The sequence below is a fragment of the Solea senegalensis genome, linkage group LG21 (assembly GCF_019176455.1).
Source record: "Solea senegalensis isolate Sse05_10M linkage group LG21, IFAPA_SoseM_1, whole genome shotgun sequence".
NCBI lineage: Eukaryota > Metazoa > Chordata > Actinopteri > Pleuronectiformes > Soleidae > Solea > Solea senegalensis.
Window position 1 is genome coordinate 17,612,184 of NC_058040.1, and position 19,763 is coordinate 17,631,946.

Here is a 19,763-nt window from a genome sequence, read left to right on the forward strand (position 1 = left end):
TTCCAATATTAGATGCAGTGATTTTTGACCAGGATTGTATCAATATTCTTTCTGGCTCATCTCTACAGACATGGGATGTCAACTGTACCCACCAGGGGCTCCAATCTCAACTGAAATAGTATATTTTTCATTTCCAGGTACCTGTAGCTAAATGTTTTGTAGATCCACTGTGTTCTGTAAGTTGTAAAGCAGATGTGTAAATAGTAAATCTAGGCCTAATACTGTTGAAATTGCACTTATTTCTCTCAAGAAATATCAGGTAATTCATTATATATTTTGTTAAAACACATAATTGAATATAAAACAAGGGGAAACATTTGGATTTCTTGTTGTTTGTTTATATGTTATTATGCTATTATTTTACTGGTCCGGCCCACTTGACATCAAATTGCGCTGTTATGTGGCCCCTGAACTACACAGACAATATAATGTGCAAATCTATACGTACAGCACAAATGATTGCACATGTTTGTTGATAGTAGTGGGAACAAAGGACAAATTAAATCTGTCCATGCTTCTTTAGAGGAGACTAAACTCCCAGATTAGAATCTTTCGAGGCTTTGTTCACTCAAAAATCCAATCTTTTGTTCAGATTTCAGAATCAGATTTGGTCAATAAGTGGTCCTAGATCAAATCCGATATGAATTTTGCTGCGATAACTTCTGTTATTCATGCATGTGAGGTGTTCCGAGACACACCTGTTCTTTCTTTTCCAGCTCCACCTCTACCGGCTGGTCATCGTCAGCTTCCCGCTTAGGCCGGACGAAGGCAGGCGGCGTGAGCTGATGGGTCTTGTCGAGATCTTCGGGCTCCACTCCCTTCCCGTCGCGTAACCTGGACCAAGCCTCTTGGTTGACCTTGCACTCGTCCCTCGTCTGAAGCGAGGCCTGGCGGGAGGTCGACGGCGCTGCGTTGCCCTCCGTCTCCTCCTTGTCTGCCTCGTCTTTATTCTTCTCCTCAGGATTTGCTGAGGTTCTGGCAGGGCCGTCGCTTTCCTCCTCTTCTCCATCTGCCGGTTTAGTCGTAGGAGGGCGGTCCTTGATGCCGGCCTGGAAGGCAGAGACGACGGCGGTGCATTTCTGCACCTTCTCCACCTGCTGCTTCTTTGACATGAGCACTCCCATGGCTGCAGACAGACAGACAGACAGACAGGGAAATGGAGAACAGTTACATAAGTATGCTGCAGTTACAATGTTAATTACAGCAGCACAGTCATCAACCAAGACTAAAACTCTGAAGCCTGGTTTTATCTTTTACGGGCCAGAGCCTGAAATCTGTCTCTGAACTTACTTTTTAATCATATTTGCTGAACTCCACTTTATGCCCTGATAATTCTATTTAGTTAGCCAGAAATACAGTTTGAAGAGAGAATAAGGACCGTTTCTATGCCGATCACTTCATTCAGACCACATGGAAAGACTCTCAAGAGACTCTGCTTCATACAACCACTTGCAGTGTTCCAGCATTTCCAGACCTAAGAACCATTGTTTTAATGTCCTATGATGGGTAAGTCATGTTGACACTGTGCTCGACTGTTCACTTAAAAGATAAAGTAGAGAAAGCACTCAAACACTCCAGTGGTGGTTCTCTAATTAATTTTGACTTTGTCCTCTTGAGTCATTTATTTTTTGTGGGGTTTTTTTTGGGTTCTTGCATGGATTGATGCTCCTTCCTGTTCTATTTTTTGTAGTTGGGCCGTCACTACCCGATTCAGAAACAGACTACATTTAGCAACTATTCTTACACATTAGGGTCAACCCTTTACTGGACAAAGAACTGTATTTGGTAACCTCCGCAGACGTCCGAAACCGTGCTACCGTGTGTTACCAAGAGATCTTAGAAACACGTGGATTTCACTCAGCAGAGATCCAGCTATACAGGCTCGGTCTTCTCCTGCATCTACGGTAATATCTCAAAAACTAATGATGGTAACTTGAGGGAAACCTATAATGTACTAAAAATAATGTTCCTTTCACGTTGTTTGTATTTTTCTTGTATATACTTTATACTACTTATCTATACATTGGGTCTTTGGTTATATCCTCCAATAACACAACAGGGTTGACATTTTTCATTCCCAAGTATTCACAGTGAGTGCCCTGTAAAGGGTTAAATGTTGGGGTTTCTTCTTTCACTTTCTCTCTTGTGGAAACCACAACTTGCAGGAGACAAAGTCTCAAATGAGAACAAATCAGGTTTGCGGTGCAGATTGAGTGGCGTGACATGAGCTTATCTCGTCTAAGTTGTCGACTTTCTTGTTTGTCTAATCACTTTCTCACCTGTGTTCCACTACACCTCCACAGTGATTGCTTCTCTGATTGTTTCCACCTGGTTCTCATTATCACCTTGGAGTTTATTCTCCACTCCACCTTTTCCTCTCTGCCTGATTGTCTTGACAGCTGACTTTCTTGAGTGTTTATGAACTTGTTTGTTCCAATATTTTTTTAGGGATTTAACTTTCGCGTGCCAAACCCTGAATGTGGAGGGTTTTTAACGCCTGAACCCTCCTGTGAGGTGTGATTGTGACATGAATTTACAATCAGACACAGACAATTATTGATGTCTACAGTGATAACTGAAGAGCTCTCTGGTGCTATCACATTTTCACAAAAAGGCCACAGTGAAAACCATCTGCAGTCACAGTGACGGGATCATCAATCTCTGATAATATTTACTCTCCCCGCTCATCACATAGTGACTGTGAAAAGCTCCGTCTGTCCAAATCTCCCACATCTTTTCCACTCGTCCGCGCCAACGTCCCCAAACTCAGCTCCTCGCTGCTGGTAAACCCGGCCCATCTGCTCCCAGCCCCACACTCCTGCGACTCGCCGGAATGATAGTATTTCTTATTATACGACGTGTGAAACAAAATGAAAATGTGAAAAATGAAGCGTGAACACGGGAAACAAGTCCCAAAGCTCACCTCACACTTCATACGAGTATGGACTTTTAACACAGCGAGAAAACAAAGCCTCACGTTCCTCTCTCTTATCATGTTACCGTACACAACGATGCAGAAATCTGTTCATACATAACTGCTTGTCAGCCATTTGTAAGAACCTGGAAAACATACGTCTTTATGGATAAGAGGTTTCCTATAACTCATTGAAATAAATAAATAAATAAAGCTCCAATGACCTGCAAATAACCTGAAATAATAATCTACTTCTACTCATTCTCTAGGGCTAGTTCACAGAAAAACACGTTTTATTACTCACACGAAAACCTCTGTCACGCTCGGTTGAACAGGTGCACGCCAGGATTTGTGAGAATAAAAAGCAGTTTTACAACATTCCCAATATCAGAGGTTAGCCTGTCCTGTCCTGTGGTGGGTTTAAATCTCTGACAGTAACACGGCGGTTACTACATTCCGTCTTTTACGTCAGTCCCTTTAAAGAATACTGAGCTGTGGCCGGCGATGCATTCTCTCACTGTTTTTGTGAACCGCTCACTCTCCCACACCAAAGTCCGTTAAGAAAATGTACAACGTCAGCTCTCTGAGGACACAGGAGGAGCTGCAGGCCTACTGCTGCCTCGTGCCCACGGCAGTGTGTCACAGAGTAAGACCTTTTTAACTTCCCGACGGAAGCAGCAGTGGATCAACAACTCCTGTGTGCTGTGATGTAAAACCACTTATGTATACTGTGCTTGACAAACGACAGGCGAGCTGTAACTGTGTGACTGACACAGAGCGGCTGTGCTGTCTTTAAAATAGTGCTCGTGCCTTCTGTTGTTGCTACCCGCTGGAAATCTGTCATGAGTGAAAACAACAAACACATCACCTATTGCTCCGGTGCGAGCAGGAGGTGGTGAGCTGCACAGACGCCGATGCCAGTCAGTCACAAAGAAACGATGTGAGCAGCTTGACAGGCCTCATGGTCCAAAGCTGCAGGAACTCCGGAGTTATTCAGTGGCATCTAATAAACTCAGGTATCAAAGCCATGCAGTGACCCATTTGTGTCGCAATTAATTTGTACACAGAGAGAAAAAAACCCTCCACAAGGCTCTTGATTAAAAATTAAAAGTTAATCTGACATTGACAGGGTCTTTTTTTCCTCACCAGTCATGACTTTATTTGCAGCTTTGTGTAAAGCAGAACTTTGCAGGATTTTTACCCTGATTTACCAGCTTCAGAGTCATTGTGATGGTTAAATGTCTTGTTACGGGGAGTTTGGCCACTCCCCCTACTGTCTGTCAGTGGAAAAACCAAAACATCAAAACATGCTCCCTCTATTCCTACACTGCATTTATCTCCGTTGTCATAACATAATAGTTATACATAACTTAGCATTTTTGAACAACAATCAGGACAATGGACTGACACCTGTTTACGATGGTGTTGTAAAAATGTGTACTCCCAAACTATAGGGGGAGCTCTGGAGAGAAAGAGGTGACCAGAACTTAAATACGGAAATTGCGTGTAACATCCTGTCTTCATTTTCCCTCTGGTATCATATATCTGTGCACGAGTGTTGATTCCCATTACGAGCGAGTGAATTGTTGTGAAAAATGAGCTGAGGCGGAAACTTCATTAATAATGCAGGTATGGGGAACCACTGTTGATTTTCTTTTTTTTCCTCTCTACATATTTGGCAGAATGAGATTTGGAGCATGTTGATACGAGTGATATTGAAATTATTTTCATGTTGTGTTTACCACAGACATTGATTTGATAGAGTTATGCAGACCTTGGGGTTTTGTGATGTCACTTTGTTTATTGCTGTTATTCCTGATCTCTTTTCCCCCCTTGCAATTTATAAAACCTATTATCTTGGCTGGCCATAAAATAACAATTTCTTTTTTCTTGATTACCTCATTTTAAATGGTACCGCCTATTATCTATGCTGCACTATAATCAAGGATTCATTTAACCAATAGAGCAGCATGTTGTTATTACTTCCGCCAAGGAGGTTAGATTTTCGTTGTTTTTAGGTTTGTCCGTGTGTTAGCTACAGCTTTTGATGCATAAACCTTTTTTGGTAATGGGTAGGTAATCATCCAAGTATGTTCCCATTGAATTCTGGTAAGACCCACCGATGACGTCACAATCACGAAATCCCTATCTGTTATAATAGGCAAAATCAATGGGCAAAAAAATATCTCATATCTCTGTCAAAAACCATTGGATTTGAATTAAACAGTCCAGTTTAACAAGTTCAGATGTTTCTATCTCAGTGACATCTTAACAGATTGGGTCAGGCTCATATAACATGGTAAAAGCAGGTCAATCTCTCTTTACAGATCCAGAAAGTCTCATGGATCAAATTCAATGCAAATGTAATCATTTCAGGTCCCAGTCTGTAAAACACAGGTGACAAAGTGTTTCAGTCTTTGTAGAGGTCTGAGTGCTCATCTTCAGCTAGTTCATCTTCACAGGCAACAAAATATATATCTTTACCAAAGCCGCTCTTTGCCAGAATGGCCAAATAAATATGGCTCCAGTTCTTGATTCAAGCTGTCAGAATTCACAGTGCACGTTAAATCCAAGGAGATTGAGCGATGTATCACATATCTTGACACACTGAATATTCAGAGTCTGAGTCTTCTAATTACCCACAGTTTCTTTTCACGAGACAGTCGGAGCAGACATTATTCCAGACCTGCAGTATTCCAACATCTCAATTTACTCCAGAGAGCACTAGGAAATTGCAATAAAGAGTGTGTAAAATAAACAACTCGTTAAAATCAGGATTGTTTTCCTGATATGAAGTGGTTATTCAGTAGTAGCACAAACAGAATCCATTGCCTGTGGATTTCCACTGCTGCTTATTCTCAGTTTGAGAGAGCAAGTTTTATGGCAGTCTCTCTGGATCTTTCACAATCTGGTAATGTTCTCCTGTTAGCTTGACTCTGACTGTCTTTGTATCCCTGGACACAACAGCTATCCACTATCTTCACAACATAAGAAATACAGTAGAGAGATGAGTTGTCTGGCATATTGCCTGATCTTAGCGCTAAAGACAACAGATATTGAAAATAAAGATATCTCCAGTTTTTGATTTGCCTTTTCCTATTCCAGCATATTTTAATAAACATCTGACATTAGACACATCTGACATTTGCATAGATTAATTAACTACCCACAACTAAGTGTTGTCAAGAATAGGTCTGCATAATTCTGCATACACTTTTACCTCACTGGAAACAGAGGTAATCGTGTTCAATGAGCTGATAATGTGGTGTTCGTTACACAGAAAACCTCCTACTTTAGCCTCCCACATGCTCAACAAGCTTTAGCTCTGTGATTAAGAACAACAGTAGATTTACTTTCCAAGAGCACTCAGGAAAGCCAACCTGCTTCAACAGCTGCTAGTTTGATGCTCCATCAGGAGTGTCTAGACACAAGGGAACCCCAGAGAAGTCAGTTTTGCGACTGCCAGGAAGTCTTTGCCGAGTCCTTGACACACATTTGCGTGCCGCGGAAAACATCTGCGGCTTCTAGTGCCTGCGGAAGAACATCCTGCATCTTAAATGGCTGATTTCATCCTGTCTATCGCTTGTTCTGTCCTCCTGCCCTCAGGCAAACATAACTGGCCCATTTTAGTGTTCACCACAACATCAAGTCAAGTAAAAAATAAAATCAGTTTCTCGCTCGGGGCCATCAGCGCAGCCAGCTCAGCAAAAACATATTACCCATAGACAGTATTTATTTATACTGCGCAATCCACATGTAGACATAACATTTGGGTAATAAAGTCCTATTATACATTATAAAGCTTTCAGGAAATTCTACCCTGAAGCATGTCAACTCAAAGTAGATCAATGAGGAGACTGTAGATGTCCTCAAATGAGATTAAAGTCTGTAAATAAATATATAGTTACTGTTGCCATTGTTAGTGCATTTGTTATCCCTTTTAATTCAAAAGTCATAAGCACTGCTCTGAAATTGCAGTTGTGCAAAAGCATGACAGCAAAATCTGAAGATATTTTGACAGAAGGAGCTAATTTGCTATTTTTAAGGTCAAGTGTGTAACATTAAAGAGGGTTTATTGGCAGATGTGTAATATAATACCCACAAGTACTCTTGTACAAGTTTGTAACTGCTTTAAAATAATAATATATTTGTTTTTGTAGCCCTAGAGTAAGCCTTTGATATGTGCTGTATACAGCAGTTTGAAAGTTGTCCAGCAGAGGGTGCTGGCCTGTGTCCAACTGGCGATCGGGGGCTTAAAGTGGACCGACCCCGTAGATGTGGTGAAAAGTCATATGAAGTCATGTACAGTATATATTTTTTAATTTTTTGTAAATGATTTGCTTTTCTTCACAAAAACACCAAGGTCATTCAGAATTCAAAGCCTTCTTTTGAACTCGTTTTGAATTTGTCATTTTTGTACAAGATTAAAAAGCTTGGATTAAAAGAAAAACATGGTTTTGCCTGATGAAGATATGATTTTTTGATTTGGTATTCAAGTGCTGAGAACAATTTTTATTTTCCTACACCATCAGTGGCTATGTGATGAACAAATCTGCTGACTCAGCTCATTGTCATGCATTGGTCTCCTGAGATTTGTGCAGAGGACACAGGAAATGGCAACCTACAGATTTAATGAATTGATATCGGATCTTTCAAATGAAGACCGACATAGAATTTGTTTGTTTTTCTACCAGGCTACCAGAGCAACTGAAACATCCACAGTCTTATTTTCACTCGTCGCAGCTGCTCCTGCTTTAAAATGACTTCTATGTCAGCTCGTCCATGTTAAAATATGAATGATTCTCATTCCACTAGTTATTCTCCGCATGTTGCTGTTATTCATGAGTGCAGGAGTGACCTTTTTAAATGAAGAGCTTCTCCTTGAGTGAGACACACTCATCTGGTTCTGGCTCCTTAGTACACGGATCTCATTAAAAGCCAGTTTGGCTCATTTCTGTCCAAGTGTGCTGGAGAAACTATGTCACCTTCTGTTAAATTAAAGAATGTTTAACTTTTACATTGTGGTCCAGAATGACCACATCATTTCTGCCAAAAAGGAAACTTGTAACTTGTTTCCTTTCTTTTTTTTAATCCCTGAAGGTTTAAATGTACGAAAGCAGACAGCGCAGGCGCCGGTGTTGAGTTGTGCGTGCTACAAATGAGCATTGTGTCGTCCGCAGTCCATGAAGCATACGTCCACCATGCAGCCTGAGAACATAAGGCCCCCGCAGGTCATTAGAGACGGCCCGGCAGGAAGAGAGAGGCAAACGACTCCCGTTTCACTCAGAATAAACGCGATTGAATTCCACACAAGCACTTACGAGGGGCGTGGATGGACGGGATTGCATTTCAGAGCAAAGACACGTGTCCCATAAGTACCATGTAATCAACTTGAATCCACAGCGGGCGCCTTCTTCCGTGAATGGAGTTCACGGTTGTATCTCACTTGAGTGGAAACTAAGTCAATTTCTGCTCGCTGCACGATGCACCGCATTACACCAGGTATGATTTCACTTAAGGTGATTTGGGATGAGGCACTTCCTGAGGGAATATTTGGTGGAGTTTTTGCACTTTATGTAGATTCAAAAAAGCATTACAAACCTTTCAAGTGTGACACAAATTTTGTATTTTTTCTATTTGTATTAGAAGAAAAATAAAGTATGGGTGAGTGTTTGGGAGAAACACAAACAAAAATAATTGACAATGATTTTTTTTCTTCCATTCGATAAAATATAACAGTTTAATTGTGACAAATGACACAAAATGCTTCACTTTAGTACACAGTTATAACCCTAATAGACTTTGTCTCTTCAAACAAATCAATCTTTATTTTCAATAAAAAACGTTTTTGTGACCTAATTAGGCAACAAAATAAGCCATGCGCTTCAGCCTCCTTTTTTGGTTACTGATTAAAAAGTGTTTAACCTTCTTTCCAAGAACAAAACAAACCCAAACAAAAATAATTAAATCATAAATTTGCTTATTATTATCATTATAATGCCATTATTTCAATATATGTACTTATTTGTAGTAGTAACAGTGGACCACACAAACTACACAAAGTAGTAGTGGTGCATTCCCTAACCCCTTAACCTAATCTTAATCCAATTCTAACGCTAAAATCAGGTCTTAACCCCTTTAAAAAGCCCTTTTAAGTTGTGGGGCCCAGACAAAATGTCCTCAGGGTTAGAACTTACACTTGTTTTAATGTCTTAGTTGAGACACATAATGTTAATAAATTATATGGGACATAATGCATTACCTAAACCTAATTCTAACCCTAAAAAAAACAGGTCCTGTTCCTGAAAAAGCCCTTTAAATCTGTGTGGCCCAGACAAAATGTCCCAACAAGGTCAAAATGTCCTTACAAAGATATAAATACAAGTACACACACACAATTGCTGCCCCCTCTGCTTGGAAGACTTTACAAACTGAACTGAAAATATCTGGACTTATCTCACTCGTAGCTTTTCATTCCATCTAACATCTGCCCCTCTCGATCTCAATCTGGTTAAATAAATAAATACACAAAAAACAGGCGCATATTAAACAGTTACTACACTAGTCTATAAAAGCATGGACTGTCTGAGTGTTATTTGAAAAGCTGTTAACAACAGTACTGAGTTAGTTTAGTTTGAATGATTAACGCAGGATTACATGTCACAGTGTAATATGTGAACAGTTACAGTCGTTAACCGCTAACGGTGTTAAATCTATAGATTGTCATTCACAACCTGGAATGTCAATGGAATATTTATAGGTGTTGTTGATCCGAGAGAGGCTTGGATACATGTGGATGGAAATGTAACCTGGAGTAAACAGCTGAACACTTTTGGTAGCTTTGGAATAAAGTATATGTTTGCCACTACAATTGGCTTCCATCTTGGCAGGTGACTCACTGAGGGCACCAGTGTGTGCGGCGCCAACGCTGACGTTATTTAAATAACAAATACAAGAGACACAGGCAGATATTTCACGGGGACTGCACTTCATAATGTTCCCTCACGTCAGCGCTTGAGTTCACTGGGTTCAGTGAAAGCAATGATGGTCAAATCTAACAGAAACGAAAGAAAATCACACACACACAGAGTTGTGATGTGAGTCTTTCTTTCAACAGTCATCACCTAGATTCACCCATTCATACAGCGAGTGAGTGCAGCGCAGGCAGAGGATGATGGGGATAAAAAAGTCCCTCAGGCTTCAGTGGACTCGCAGCAGCAGCAGCTGCCTCCACCGCTCGGCTCGGCTCTGCTCTGCTCTCTTTCCCCCTGATCCTTCTGAATGATTTAAATGCCCCGGGATAAAAAAAGGATCTCAGAGAAGTGAAGTAGAACAGGGACAGACCAGAGGGACGTGTTATTTTGTCAGTCTGCACGGCAACAGAACAATCGTCAGGACGTGTTTTTGTTTTTTTTTACAGTATGTTTTATGAAGCAGGAGCTGAGCTTCTGCCTTTTTGGAGAAGCGTGTTCGTCCAAAATGAATCATTCATTTGGTTTTCTCCGGTTCTCTGACGTCTCTTTATACTTATTCTTTCTCTGCCAGAGATAGAGGAACAGTATAGATCTGCATTAGTCTCTTTATGACCATAATCTTCAAGGTTCCTCCTGAGACAAAGCAGGAAATAAGAATATACACCAAGGGGGACGTCTCAGAAATAATCTAATTCTCACTTGATTTATAGCGACAGTAAACATTTTTCCTGACAAGTTAATGTCTCCGTCGTCAGTTTCACGTCTTCTAGGGTAGAACATGATGACACATTTGTAAATGATGTTTCCGTTCAGAGGAAAACAGATGATAAAACACGACACATGCTGCTTTCGACCTCTAGGAGTCCGTCTAGCTGCAGGTGGTTATTGAGGACGATAAAGGACCTAAAATAATCATTTTACACAATAGTTTGATGAAACTGATTCAATTTAATGATTGAATTCTGTGGTAGACAATGGTGATGTCATAGTTGCATCAGCTTGTACATTTCTACCCCCTGGTGGACTGGAGTGGAACAGCTTGTTGAGTCTTTCCTGTGTCACCACAACAACAATTTCCTTTCCTTTCCACATGACAATGAGTTTAAGAGATTCTTCAAATGTTTTGTCATGTATCCACTTTTTAATTCACACGAAAACGCTCAACGTACCATTTTTGAAAAAACACCACTGTAGCATGTTCATGTATACAACCAGTACGTAACAATGTGGTGATGATATCATAGTTATATTGGCTTTTACATTACTGCCTCCTGCTGGACTGGAGTGAAATAACTTTTTGTTGTCCATGAGTCGTTCATGTGTCATTATGATCATTTGCGTAATTTACCTTGGCCTTTTACGAAAATAGAAAAACAGCACAGTGGTGTGTAAGGAACAATTTATGGCCCCTTACGAACGAGAACGACTTAAGGGGAATCCGCAAAAGTTTTGTAATCCCCTCTTTTTTATCCGCGCACAAAAGCACGACTATTTTTGGAAAACTGGCCCTATCATATCGAATTTTAAATTCCCACAAAATCACTAAAATGCTAATTTTGGAAAACGTGATTCAACAGACGATGTTTCTGTGAGAATAAGAGAAAATCTGTCTCTGGTACTTTTACGTTTCACCTACCTGATCGTTCATTTCACCTGGATTCATTTTGTGGGTGTTCTGCATCATGGACAGCCTGCAGATAAAAGCTGAGCCCATGAATCTTTTACTGTCAGTGTATTAGAGGCCAGTGGGGACACCTTAAGGTCTTTATTAGTATTCAGTCTCTGCCTTCCAAGTGTCACTGTGAGCAAGTTATTGAGAAATACACAAGCTCCTGTAACACCAATTTATCAGTCTAATGGGGGGAAGGAAAAAAGAGTCACCGCTACAGAGTAATGGTAGTTGGCAGCACACATGGACAGAATTTGGATTATTATTTATAATATTTGGCTGCTCGGGAGCCTCCGAGGAAACTTGACAGGATATTACTTGAAGGTCAATGTGACAACGCGACAGATGGTAGTAAATGGTCTCTGAGGACAAATTAATATGAGAGTGGAATCAAAATAATGAAAGAAATACAGCAGGTTGTGCTGCCGCGATTCTCTTTTTTGGAGCAAATTTCGAATTATCTGTATCAGCAACAACGCGGGAGCGTCGTGGTTTGTGACACCTGAAATCCAAGTCATTTTCCACACATCAGTCACAGGTTATTGCTTTAGTCTGGATGAGAAGTGCGGGTTTTTTTTAATTCTCTACTCACTGGAGCAGCTGTGAGAGAGAGAGAGAGAGAGAGAGAGAGACCCACAGATTCACAACAAAAAACGTTTATCTACATCTACATCAGGAGAGGCAGGAGTGTAGTTTTATGTGCATTCAGAGATGATCTTCTTCATAACTTGGTTGTATGTGAGTTACTGCTGCCGCTCTGGTTATTCTCCTCTGACCTCTGACATCAACAGGGCAGTTTCTCCCAGAAAACTGCTGCTCACTGGATATTTTCTGTTCTCTTCTCGCATGAAAATAGTAGATCAGCAGTTTCCCAGTCACTACAAAGTCACTGAAATCACCTTTTCTGATGCTCAGTTGTAACACTTCGGCATCTCATCTTGACTATATTGGTGGGAATTATGATATATCATGTGTTTTTTTCGACAAATTTTAAGTTTTGCCCCCCCCCCGAAAAGTAGCAGTGGTCACTTCACCCCAAAGTGTCACCAAGTAGCTCGTAGTTTTCCCCTCGAAACAGTGTTTTTGTTTGTTAGCTTTAGCCCTTGTTTTTGCTCGTAGTTTTCCCCTCTAAACAGTGTTTTTTGTTTGTTAGCTTTAGCCCTTGTTTTTGCTCGTAGTTTTCCCCTGTTTGTTAGCTTTAGCCCTTGTTTTTGTTAGTTTTCTAAACATTAGCTTTAGCCCTTGTTTTTGCTCTTAGTTTCCTCTAAACAGTGTTTTTTGTTTGTTAGCTTTAGCCTTGTTTTTGCTCTAGTTTTCTAAACAGTGTTTTTGTTTGTTAGCTTTAGCCCTTGTTTTGCTAGTAGTTTTCCCTCGAAACAGTGTTTTGTTTGTTAGCTTTACTTGTTTTTGCTCGTAGTTTTCCCTAAACAGTGTTTTGTTTGTTAGCTTTAGCCCTTGTTTTTGCTCATAGTTTTTCTAAACAGTGTTTTTGTTTGTTAGCTTTAGCCCTTGTTTTTGCTCATAGTTTTCCCCTCGAAACAGTGTTTTTTGTTTGTTAGCTTTAGCCCTTGTTTTTGCTCGTAGTTTTCCCCTCGAAACAGTGTTTTTTGTTTGTTAGCTTTAGCCCTGGTTTTTGCTAGTAGTTTTCCCTAAACAGTGTTTTTGTTTGTTAGCTTTAGCCCTTGTTTTTGTTCTTAGTTTTCCCCTCTAAACAGTGTTTTTTGTTTGTTAGCTTTAGCCCTTGTTTTTGCTTCGTGTTTTTCGAAACAGTGTTTTTGTTAGCTTTAGCCATTGTTTTTGCTCGTAGTTTTCCCCTCGAAACAGTGTTTTTTGTTTGTTAACTTTAGCCCTTGTTTTTGCTAGTAGCCTCGAATCAGTGTTTTTGTTGTTAGCCCCTGGTTTTGCTAGTAGTTTTCCCCTAAACAGTGTTTTTTTAGCTTTAGCCCTTGTTTGCTCCCTCGAAACAGTGTTTTTTGTTTGTTAGCTTTAGTCCTTGTTTTTGCTTCGTAGTTTTCCTCAACAGTGTTTTGTTTGTTTCCTTGTTTTTGCTCGTAGTTTTCCTCGAAACAGTGTTTTTGTTTGTTAGCTTTAGCCCTTGTTTTTGCTCGTAGTTTTCCCCTCGAAACAGTGTTTTTTGTTTGTTAGCTTTAGCCATTGTTTTTGCTCGTTTTCCCCTAAACAGTGTTTTTGTTTGTAACTTTAGCCCTTGTTTTTGCTAGTAGTTTTCCCTCGAATCAGTTTGTTTGTTTAGCTTTAGCCCTGGTTTTTGCTAGTAGTTTTCCCCTCGAAACAGTGTTTTTTGTTTGTTAGCTTTAGCCCTTGTTTTTTAGCCTCAAACAGTGTTTTTTTTGTTTGTTAGCTTTAGTCCTTGTTTTTTGCTCGTAGTTTTCCCCTCGAAACAGTGTTTTTATTTGTTAGCTTTAGCCCTTGTTTTTTTGCTAGTTATTTGTCCCTCGATAGAGTTTTTTTTGGCTTCTTAGCTTTCCTCAAGAGAGTAATTTTTGTTGGTTAGCTTTAGCCTAGGTTTTTGTTTGCAGTTTTTCCCTCTAAGGGGTGTTTTTTGTTGTTGTTGTTGTTGTCGCACTTACAAAACAAAGGATTGTTTATTTTTTCATTTCGTCTCCCGAGTCGTGCAATTTCGGTCAAAGTCCTTGTTCAGTTATGACAGGCAATGACAAAAAAACAACCTTTATTTTTGACTGCGCTTGATAATATCTATTTTATTATTATTAACATAAATGTAGCAGTTAAACATGATACAATCCTTGTTATGTTTCACTGTTCCATTCAGTGTGTCTGACTGCGTGACATGATATGAAATATGATTCGTTGGTTTTTGTCTCAAGAAGTGAATTATTCAATTTTGGTTTCAGGAAGAAAAATAATCAATACAAACCAGTATCATGATACAAAAGCCCTAAAGTCTACAAGTTGCTTCTGTGTGATTGGCTGATTAGAGTTAGACGTATAAGCAGGTGTACGTAATTGTGTACCTAATAAGTGGCTAATAATAATAATATTTCTGATCCTGATGTCTGGAAACAACATGAACAACAAACTCAGACAATTCACATCAGTAGTTCTCAATTATTTTTCTTTTTGAAATCATCAAATCAAACCTCATTTTCAAACCACGCTTTTGTCAACAAACTGTTGCATTTTCTGATCATAAAAGATAAAAAAAATAAGATAAAAGATGCTTCTGCTTTTGTCTGGCTTTGCTCTGCTGTGTTTTTCTCCAGCTGGATGATTTCCTTCCCAAAGCTGTTGGATGTCACTGGTATGTGCTGATTAGAATCACAACCAGCCTGTCTTTTCATTCCTTGTTCCAGTGGAGGGGTAGTGGTGGTGGTGGTGGTGTGTGTGTGTGTGTGTGCGTGTATGTGAATGGAGGCACCACAAAGCATGTCTTTTCATGAGAATGAATCCCACCCCATTTAGCCAAAGATCTCACCCACGACCCAAGGAAGCAAAGACCTGGAACTAATTACACTAATGAGTTCACCCAGATCTCCTGTGAGTGAGTGAGTGAGTGAGAAGAATCATTAACAACCGTTTAAAAACACGCAGATGTACTGTACGTGCACTGGGACACACAGGGCTAAATAAATCCAATCACTGACCAGATTCCTCATCAACCCACAGCTCTTCCTCCAGCATCGTCTCACTTCATCTTCTTCTTCTCCTCTCCATGTTGCCGTTTGTTACCAGAGAAACACTTGACACATTAAAGCACAATAAATGTATATGAGGGTTTAAAATTCCACTTGTGAATTGAACGAGATAAGGAACAAAGGGAGTCGGAGTGGAGGAGGAATTTAAATCTCAGTGCATGCTTCGACTGGAGGCCGGACGAGCTCACAAGAGTAGTCTGACAAAAGCACAGAGGAGGCAGCAGTGAAGGTTGTGGAGCTTTGACACAAGCCGGGTTTCCATTACCACTAGAAATAGGAAAAACCTAAGTTATGCAATTTAAAAAAAACTGTAATGGAAACACCTACATTTCCAAAAACCTCTGAAATATCACATCATTTTCATGGTTTTTCCAGACGTGTCGAAATGAAAGTTAGTAAGAATTTAAGAAATATCGCTTTTATTTTGCGGAAAAATTTAAACACAACTCGAGACTTCGACATTAGCGCTCACACGGCACATATTCAGGCTCCTTATGTGCTGTTGAGTCAAGTTATGATTTCTTTTACGTCACAATTTTAGTAGTGATGTAAAGTAGCAATAATTGTGCAGAAGTCACAAAATTAGACTGTTTTTCTTTTCTTTTTGTTCATAAAGCCGAGTGAACTTTGAACTGTGATGTATTTCCAAATTTCAATCCAATTGTAAACATTTTGAATACTTTTTGCCGAGGTGTAGATGATTGTCTATAGGTTGTGCTAAAAAAAAGGTTATAGAACACTCTGTGTTACACATTCTTATAGCCTCTGTATAAACTGTATGTTTAAAGAGTTAAAACCCATTTATACACCATTGTCTGTGTCAAACATTATCATTATCAGATTATCTTTAACATGATTTAAACTTCAAGCACTGTCCATTTTATCCAGTGTCCTGTTATTATGGGCTGTTCCTCCAGGACACAAATGTGGAAAGACGTCAGCAAATATATCTAAACATTAGCGACATCATTTCAAACGCTTCCAATAGACGTTTATTCTTGTTTTACAATAAAAAAAAAACACTTGACGAGTGAACGTCACATGGTGCAGCCTTGGAAATGATTATCCTGGCTTTCCGACAACTAGACAACGCGTGTACCTGTGTAATAACATGCATGATAACTATCAATAACTGATCCAAAATGTATTTTATTCCATGAGCTGTTAAGCTTATAAACTCACATAATAACTAAGATTTTGACCAAGATACAAATGTAAATATGAGCATAAACGTAAGTGCTTTGTCAAATTTCCCTGAGGGGACAAATAAAGTGACACAAATGTGCTCTTGTCACAGTTTAGATGGTGAATTTTGGTCTCTGTGGTTTGTCATATTCATACAAACCCCATTGTTTGTTGTGTTAGGAGACAATGGGTCAGCAGATGAGAACAAACCAGCACATATGTAAACAATGAGTGGTGGACGGTGGGCTAATGGACAGCAGCTCTCTCTCCTGTGGGACAGTACTGGGAAAAATGAGCAGCTGGAGATAAAGAAAGCTGCAGCGGAGGAGAATCAGCTCACGTCCACAAACACAGCTCTCTCTCTCTCTCTCTGCATCTTTTTCCACCAGGAGACAGGAAACTTACAACATCTCTGTATTTTGCCACCTCCCAACACCAGTTGAAGCCAGAATGTTCAATCTTGTTTTTACGTCACCGTCTGTTTGTTGCTGTTCTTTCGCCTTTCTGTTTGTTTCTCTTTCAGTTTTGTGTTCTTGCCTCGTCTTTGGTTCAACAGACTAGAACATGACTAAACAGCAGCCTAGTCCTTTAACAGCCCCCCCACACACACACACACCCACCCACCAGTGACGTACATGTGCTCTCTGTGGTGCAAGAATTCCCAGATTTCCTTTTATTTATTTTTTTTCTGTCTCGATCACGTACGTTTCTTTGGAGTTTGACGACATGCAGCGTTCATCCACGCCCATACATCCATCTCTGTGTGTGTGTTCTTGTTTCTGTCGCCTCTTTAGGACATTTTTCTGTCATAAACACTGACCTTGTCAGGACCGGTAGTCCTCATGGAGACCAAAACTGGATAGTTATAACCATAACCAGCAGGACTGGTTATGGTTATAACTGGTTATAACACTCAATGAATGGACGTCAGTGCAGTGTCCTAAGAAGAATAGCTGTGCAAACGTGTGTGTGTGTGTGTAGTAGTAGGCTGTGAGGACATTTTTGGCTGGACGTCACATATTTTGAGAGCTTTTTGAGGGTTCAGACTCTAGGTTTTAGGGTTCCAGTTAGACTTTAGGGTTTAGGTTACAAGAATGTGCACATGTGTACTTGTACACACATCTCTGTGAGGACCGAGGACATTTTAGGAAAGTGGTCCTCACAACTTTAAAGGACATTATGAAGGTTAGGGTTACAATTTGGTTTATGTCAGGTTGAGTTATAAGGGTTGAGGTTAGGGAAAGCATTATGTCTCACTAAGGATGTTGTACGAGAATGTGTGTGTGTATGTATGAGTGTGCGTGTGTGTTGACCTAAATCTGCATCGAGGCTTCAAAACACACACACACACACACACACACACACACACTCAGTCCCGTCAATGCCTCAGGTTTGTAACATACAAAAACACATGTCAGTTTGTTATGTAAGAGAGTCACACACACACACACGCACGCACACACACACACACACACACACACACGTGTGTGTGTAAAAAAAAAAAGACTGACCTTGTGAGAAAAGAAGCTGATGTTCACACACACACACTTTGTCCTTCCTGTCTCAGACCCGGCGGTGCAGCATGGCAGGACTTTACACCGGAGAATGAAGTCTGTACTCGCAGCCCCGCAGAGAGATGAATGAATGAACGAATGAATGGACGGATGAGTGAATGAATGAATGGCACACTAGTTTGTTATTCCTTCCCCTCCTCAGCGTCACAGTCCCACGGAGCGCGTGTTCACTCAGTGTGGAAAGCAGCTCGTCTCTTCTTCCGTGCGTGGACAGCTCCGGTGCTGAAATCTTCTCCTCCTCCCCACACCCTTCCTCCTTCCTCCTTCCTCCTCCTCCTTCTTCTTCTTCCTCAGCTGCTCCTTCAGCATCTACACAAACAGCCAGAGGGAGGCAGACTCGCGGACTAAACACAGGACAACTTCAGTCAGGGATTTATGGCTCCCTCTCTCTCTCTCTCTTTCTCTCTCTCTGTGACCGCGTGAGTTAGTGCGTCGTGATGCTCCACGTTGAGAACTTGTGTTCTGCTCTGGAACGTGCTCTGGTCCCGCACAGTCTGGACCCCGCAGGTCCCGAAACCGTGACGTGATAGGAGAGAGAGAGAGAGAGAGAGACAGAGGGAGAGAGAGAGAAGCTTCCTCAGCAGCCAATTACATCCTCACAGAAATGTGAGCTCTAAATAAAAGAGTGGGAGTGATGGAGGGATGGAATTTTAGCAAATGTTAGCACATGTGTCAGCCTGTAGATTAACATACATTTATATTATAATGTCTCTGTGTCTCCATTACATGAGCTACAATGTTGTTTATGGAATACATTTATTATGGAGCAAAATAATCTGATGCCCAGTGTTTCTCAGACTTTTCACATGAGGTTGTAGAAAAGTGTAATGTTAGAGGAACGTTCTCTAAAGGTCGCATGAAGGTTGTGACAAAGTAACCACATGTGTAACCAGAAACTAACTTTAGGAGAACTTGAGGAAAACTTTCCGTGGCAGCCACAGGAGAACCTGGGGGGAGAACCTTCAGGGAACGTTCCCACAACCAAAAGGTAACGTTCCCAGAACATCCTGGGAACCAAAATATTGTTAGCTGGGTTTATTCCCAATAAGATCATTTGCTCTCTCAACATCCTCCTCTTCTTCACACATGCTTCACACACTGGTGACATTAGATTAAGATGTAAGGTGACTTTAATCCTTATTATCATTTAATTTATTATAATTATTGTGTTATTTGTTTAATTTTCTACACGTCAAGATTCCACATACCCTGATTTATACAGTAGAAGAGTGTCTCTCATTTTACTCCAAAGTACCACCAGAGGAAGTGGTGCACGTACCACAGTTTGAGAACCATGGCCCTACATTCTTTAATGAAACTCCCAATAGATATTTCACTCAAAAAACAACAGAAATTTCCCTTTTTATGACAGAAATAAGGCAGCAGTTAAAGATATGTTATGTAATATTTCTGAGTTAAAGCAACTGTTACATATAAGTGTATTGAATTATTTGTTAAATGTAGACTTTAGATTTTAAATCTGAGTTAGATAATAATGGTCTCATAGTCCTCATAGGCTAAAATCACTGATTTTGGTTTGAGAGAACAAAGGTCTCAATGTCCAAAAACAGGCCAAAAAAAATTATAAATTTATTTAATAATGCACAGGCAGTTTTTCCCACTCTCTCCTTCATGGCGACAAAGATGCCGATTCTCCAGCTTCCTGCAACAACACGAGTGAAATAACCATATAAACCACATATTGGCTTTGACGTGCAACGTCTCAGCTTTCATAAACTGTTGAAATCTTCTCGATAGCACAAACCGTCGCGT

General features: G+C 40.3%; 1 protein-coding gene across 2 annotated transcripts in view; it reads right to left on the reverse strand.

The window, feature by feature from the left end:
* phf24 (PHD finger protein 24) overlaps positions 1 to 18,395 on the reverse strand; it is a 39,250-nt gene extending 20,855 nt beyond the window's left edge. For both annotated transcript variants that reach the window (XM_044012373.1, XM_044012372.1), the window contains exons 1-2: positions 17,928 to 18,395; positions 699 to 1,126 (exon numbers count right to left, since the gene is read on the reverse strand). In XM_044012373.1, the coding sequence (XP_043868308.1) occupies positions 699 to 1,124 (426 nt within the window). In that variant the 5' untranslated portion in view covers positions 1,125 to 1,126; positions 17,928 to 18,395. The remainder of the gene's footprint in view (positions 1 to 698; positions 1,127 to 17,927) is intronic.
* Between the last annotated feature and the right edge of the window lie 1,368 nt (positions 18,396 to 19,763).